Source organism: Neophocaena asiaeorientalis, unplaced genomic scaffold (genome assembly GCF_003031525.2).
Source record: "Neophocaena asiaeorientalis asiaeorientalis breed wild unplaced genomic scaffold, Neophocaena_asiaeorientalis_V1.1 scaffold242, whole genome shotgun sequence".
In the NCBI taxonomy this organism is placed as follows: domain Eukaryota; kingdom Metazoa; phylum Chordata; class Mammalia; order Artiodactyla; family Phocoenidae; genus Neophocaena; species Neophocaena asiaeorientalis.
The window spans coordinates 5,474,345-5,480,412 of record NW_020172451.1 but is presented as its reverse complement, the minus strand read 5'-3'; the positions used below and the strand labels follow the sequence as shown (position 1 = coordinate 5,480,412).

At 47.6% G+C, this 6,068-nt stretch overlaps 1 protein-coding gene across 1 annotated transcript in view; it reads right to left on the bottom strand.

The window, feature by feature from the left end:
• The window catches only part of EFCAB6 (EF-hand calcium binding domain 6), a 217,026-nt gene that overhangs the window by 188,265 nt on the left and 22,693 nt on the right, over positions 1 to 6,068 (bottom strand). Inside the window, 1 exon segment of the mRNA XM_024737554.1 lies at positions 5,942 to 6,008. Within this exon segment, the coding sequence (XP_024593322.1) occupies positions 5,942 to 6,008 (67 nt within the window).

The window sequence follows — 6,068 nt, the reverse complement described above, 5'->3', positions numbered from 1 at the left end:
TGTCACCCCCACACCACCATCCCGCCCCCCACACCACCATCCTGTCCCTCCACTCCACCAGCCTGTCCCCATGACACCGCAATGTTTTAAACACTCAACCCTGCAATCTCACGTGTACTATTGACTTGCCACATGCAAGAAGATTTTTTTTTTAAGAGAAACTTAGTCTGAAATGATATAAATTCTGACACAACAAAATCTTTGCTTTAGTTTCCTGATGAAGCCTTCAGTAAATTACTAATAGAGCAACCCAAAATAGGTCCTGGGGTAGAAGCATTTTCAATATCATTTCTTTATAAAATGGCAGCCGATTATTTTGTTTTGTGAAATTCTCTGGATCCGGCGTGAGCACGGCTCTTCACTGAGCTGCAGAGACACAGGAACAAGCGCTGTGACAGTTAATCACTATCCTCAGGTATGACTGACAGCCTTTTCTGCAGAGGAAGAAGCTCCTCAGATACAATCTGTCCCAACAGCTCTGCGATATGCTAATATTTTCTGCAGACGAAAGAGAAGTTGTGTTCACATATCTGCTATAATAGGTAATTAATACCAAGTGCACCAGAGGAGAGATGATAAAAGTGGGATTAGGAGAATATTACGAATTAACCAAAAGCTTGTATGTTTTAGTAGATGGCCTCATTTTGAGTTTGACACGGTCTTTTTATTAGGCAAACAGACTGTATTCTGATACATTCGTTTGTGCCGATGTGGTGTTCTAATGTTAAGGTATGTTTATGAGATGGTTGTGATCCTAACAACTGTTTCTTATCCCTCGAGCGATAATTTTTTTAATTTATTTTTTAAGAAAATTCACCTATTTAAGAAAATGGATATACCCATCACTTGTGTCTTCACTTTTGTGAAGCTATTACCGACCAAGCAAGCAGTTTAGTACCTCTTATTATTTGCTAATTGCTTCTGAAATGACTAAGGCTGCATCTCCACAACCCCAGGGCCCCAGGGTAATCCCATAACGACTTGTGTCACTTGGTGTCCAACAGACACGCTAGTCACGGCTGACTGGGCAGACCAGGTATTCTGACAGCACAGCTCCCAGGCTAAAAAAAGAGCAGCCCTGATTGGGGCAGTGATGTGGTACGAGAGCAAACAGCCTGGGGCTTTGGGTGGGTTTGTTTATTTTCCTTTTTTTAATGTCTTTAACTGAACTGCACATTCTTGAATTCTAGTCTTCAATTTAAAACTTTTTTTTTTTGCATGTTGGGGGAGGAGACTAGTCATGACACTTCTAAACACACACTGTGTTCTGATATGTCAGAACAGCTTCCTGTGTCTCGGCAATTCTCCGGACATGGCTTACAATGAGCATCCCCTCACCTCAAGAGGCAAGATGAGATTCTCTTCCTTTGTTAGCCTCTTCTTTTACTTCCACCTCACCCTCTGTGGGGAGTTGACAAAAGATAAAACAGAATAAAAGACCCAAACTTTGTTAACCTGGAAACACATGGAAGCTTTGCTTTAGGTCCTTTTTTCCTGGCAGACTCCTCACCTGAAGCATGTGGAGAACCTAAGTCTTGGGCCTTGGAAGGTGCTGTGGCTCCAGGACAGGGCTGGGGCCCTGCAGGACGGGCAGAAGCATAAGCGTCTGAGGAGTTGGGAAGAAGCATGGGAGGGCAGGATACCAGAGACGGAAAAGGAGGGAAAATTCCCAAATCTGAAGTAGATGCTACACGGACAAAGAGATGACCCTGTGGCTAGAAGACAACCTCCACTCATTCGTACGGCTTCCGTGAGCAGAGATGCTTCTCTGCGATGCGCTGGGTCCACCTCCAGGCATAACAAAGAGTCACATTTGCTGCAGGCAGCCGCCTCTCCTAAAGGGTCCTCCCAGAGGCAGGGTGGCCTGAGGTTAAGAGCCAGGACCCTGGAGCCAGCAGCCGAGGCGGGGACTGCAGCTCCTCTGCCCCCCAGCTGTGCACACTTGGCCCAACTGCTCGGCCTCTGTTCTAGTTTTCCTCCATATCAAGGTGGGATTAACAAGGGCACCTGCCTTAACTGAATACATACACACAGTAAAGCACTTAGAACAGCTCCTAGTAAGTGCTCAATCCGTGCTAACTCTCGTTATTATCAGAGTTGGCAAAATCCAAACAATTACATCAGTGTCCGAAGGATTAAGGCCCAGCCAGCCGGGGGTTCTTTCGCTGCGAGGCTGAAGCAGACACCGTTGGTCGCTTTCTCCAAATCCATTGACCTCTAACCCCTTCTCTTTCTAACGAAACCCTCCATTTTCCATTTGGTTCAGATATCCACCCCCTGGGTTGCCCCGTGCCTAAGGGGAGGGAGCCCAGCCACCACACCAGGGAGTGACCAGGCTCGGTCCAGGCTGCTTGCAGCAGCCAATGCCACCACCAGTGACTGGTTTGGGCGGGGACAAAATCCTGGCCTGTGAGTCACAGGAGGAAGTTCCCCCGTGTTTATAGAGTCATAGCTGAAGAAACAGCATGCTGGAAAAAATCCGGCATCGCGGCATCTGCGTGTCGAGCCTGGAATGCTGGCCACCTCCCGGTGACCGGAGGAGATGCGAGTGAGCAGACCCTGACCTGCCCTCCCTCCGGACTCCTCAGACGAGATGAGACGTTCCTTATCATCTCAGCTCAGTTGGGGGCCTCTGCTTGTCACAGGGTAGGACGACCAGATATCTCGGTGGCTGACGGGACACCACCTGGTGGCGGGTAAAGCTACCACAGGAAGGGTTTCAGGAGCGCCTGACAGGGAGGACCAGCCTCGCTGATGGGTAGAGGAAGGGACGAGTATTTACTGAGCATCTGCTGTATGCAAGGGCATCGCTTACATTATTCTCATTCACTCTCGTGATCGCTCTGACGGGTAAGTGCTGTTGTCTTGCCTCCACAGACGGGGAAAGTCAAAGCAGTGGGAGACCTGCCCACGGCCCGTGGGCCGCTGCAGAGGTGAGACTTCAGGCCAGGTGCGCCTCCTTCCCACTGACTCCCTCCGCCTCCCAGGAGATTAAGAGAGCAAGGAACCTGAAGACCAGAGAACTCAAGGGCAGCCAAGGAGATGCCCCGTAGAAGGCACAAAAGAGGAGTCAAAGGGAAGCACAGTCCTCTTTGTGAACAAGGAAAAGCCGGGGCGAGAGGACGAGGGCAAGGGAGCTGCGCACCAGCCTCAGAGTGCCCACTGGGTGGAGCCCGAGTGCAGGTTAAAGCAGAAACCAGGACCAGCGGGAGCCTGAGATGACACCCTGAGGACCACCTGGGGCCCCACGGCCGCAGACAGCAGGCTCTTCACGTGAAGCCACGGGTCACAGTCACCAAAGGACGGAGAGATGGGCCCCGGGGACCACCCAGTCTGCCTTCCCCTCGACTGACGGGGACGAGACTCAGGAAGCCCAAGGTTTCGACTGAACAAGGAGCGTGAATGTGAACACATGCTGGAAGGTCTAAGTGCACATGAATTAGGGCGAGGCTGAGGAACCAGCCACCAGACCAAGCTCACTGCAGAAGAAAACAATTAGGAAACCCAAGCCCCGGGGTTCGGGCAGTTTGGGGTGCCAACAGCTAACTACTTGTTGGTTTAGGAAGGCTAGACCACACACACGTTCAGCAAAGTCTGGCTCCCAAAATTCAGAGAGACATTTGCATGCATTCTTGGCTCCAATAAGCCATGTGGACTTATATTTAAAACAAAAGAATTAGCATCTTTCATTCCCAAACTGTGTAGATCGCCCAGCAATGACAATGTATGTCTGAAGACAGCCTTCCTTTACTAATCACTAGGTGTTCCTCTCTGTCTCCAATGTCTGAGCGTGGCCCGTTTGCAGGACCAGAGTTGTAGCTGGAAACACGCTACTGCACACAGCCAGCCGCTGAGGAGTGGATTTGGTCTGTTCTGTTTACTTTGGGGTCGGTGGGAAGGGACGACATTCATTTAAGGTCCTACCTATACTTCAAAGGAAGCTGTAGTAATAACCTTAATAACGATAGCTGGCATCGCCTAAGTGTTCCAGGTGCTTTATGATGGATGCCTTTAAGCCGCGCAACGGCTCTGTGAGGTGGGTGTTCTTATCCCCACCGACAGATGAAGAAGCCCAATGACAAGGACTTTGCCCAAGGCCGCCCGGCTGGTAAATGGCAGAGCCCGTCCACGCCACTGCCTGCCCAGCGCCAGGGCGGCAGGTAGAGCTGGGGCGGCAGCTCGTGCTGGCCAGACTGCACGGCAGAGAAAGCCTCGGCGCTGCCCTGTGGTCGGGAGTTACCTCTATCACCCGTTCCTCAGCCTCTCGCCGTCACCTTTCTGTTTAAACCATGCTGCTTTAAACTCACTCTTAGTGAGGGGGCTTCTATGGGAAGGAGGCCAGGATGAAAAAGGACTGAGATGAAAGGGCGGCCAGTGGTGGAGTTCCCCTTCAGCTTTCCTCTTCGAAGCCTCACTTTCAGTAACTTACAAGCTAGGCCTATGTCCCTCCCCTCCCCTAACTGTAACGTTGCATTACTGACCCACCTATGTTGAAAGCATGATCGTCATGAACAGCTGACTTTCCCAGGATAATTTCATGATTAACCAAGTCTGTGAAGAGACAAATTAAAGACATATACCATAAATAATATCTATTACATATCAATCACAAATATTGCATATTTCTTACAGAATAACAAATGAACCACAACAGAAGCAGCAAATCATTACACCAGGGTTCCTACTCATATAAACTATAGTGAAAGGAGATTTTTAGGAGCATTTTCTGGTGTTAACGGCATAAGCCAGGGAAATGCAGACAAGCATTTTGTGGGTTTCTGGCTATTTTTGACTTTGAAATGTTTGACAATCTCAGAAGAGTTCAAAAAGGAAAGAAAATTTGTCACATTTCAAACCAACATATTGAATCAAGTAAATTAAACTATGATTCTCAAACTGCTCGTGTAACTGACAGGCCCAAATGCATTTTAAAAAGGGGTCCAATTCCAGCCCCCAAAGGCCGTGAGCATCTCCTCCCTCCCTAGTTGTGCGCCCTGATAGCTACCCACAACCGGCCAACAGGAACAGAGCTATATGCTCCTTTTTAAAACACACGTAGTAGCTTTTGTGGCTAAATTACTCAATTCTTAAATATGTATCGCTCTGAGTTTCACAAGTTATTTTTACCACGCCGCTCTTGATTGGCATTTACTGCCGAAAAGCAGTAGTTTTCTCTTTCCAAAGAAAACCCTGCCTCGGTCGTAGACGAAAACCAAAAGGGCAGCCCTACTAATAATGATCTAAAGTTAATACAAAAGTAATTAATATTCCAGGACTTCTGCTGGTGTCGTTCATCAAAAAGGATGCCATCCGGGCAGGCGAAGTCACGTGAATACAGGCTTTTATGTGAGCTCTACCTGGTGAGGCACGAGAATGTGGACGACAAGACACAGCTCATTCTGCATCAGCTCCCTCTGCTAGCTATTACTTTCCTTTTCTTTTTCTTTTTTTTTGGCATTTTGGGGTTTTTTTATTAAGAATTTATTTTTAAGAGCAGTATAAGGTTCACATCAAGATTGGGGGAAATGTACAGCAATTTCCCATATACCTCCTGTCCCCACACATGCATGGTGTCCCCCATTATCAGTATCCCCAACCAGAGTGGGACATTTGGTTCAACTGATGAACCTTCATTGATGCATCGTAATCTCCCATAGCCCCTAGTTTACATTAAGGCTCACTCTTGGTGTACGTTCTATGAGTTTTGTCAAAGGTATAATGACACGTAGCCATCATTATGGTTTCAAACAGAGTATTTTCACTTCCTTAAAAATCTTCTGCTTTCCACCTAAATCATCTTCTCTCTCCACCCTCTGCCCTTCAACCTCTAGCAACTACTAAACTTTTAAATTTTACATAGCTTTGCCTTTTCCAGAAAAATAGCAATTACTTTTGACGAAGGGTGGGGACTGGGGGAAGAACTCTGAAAGCTCTCTATTACCTTTTCTCCTACTTGGACTTCGAGCTTTTTTAATGTCCGACAGCAATTCATTTCACTCTCACCTCCCCTTAAAGATAACAATTAAAAATATTTTGTTAAAATGTTTTACTACATTAATGTTTACATA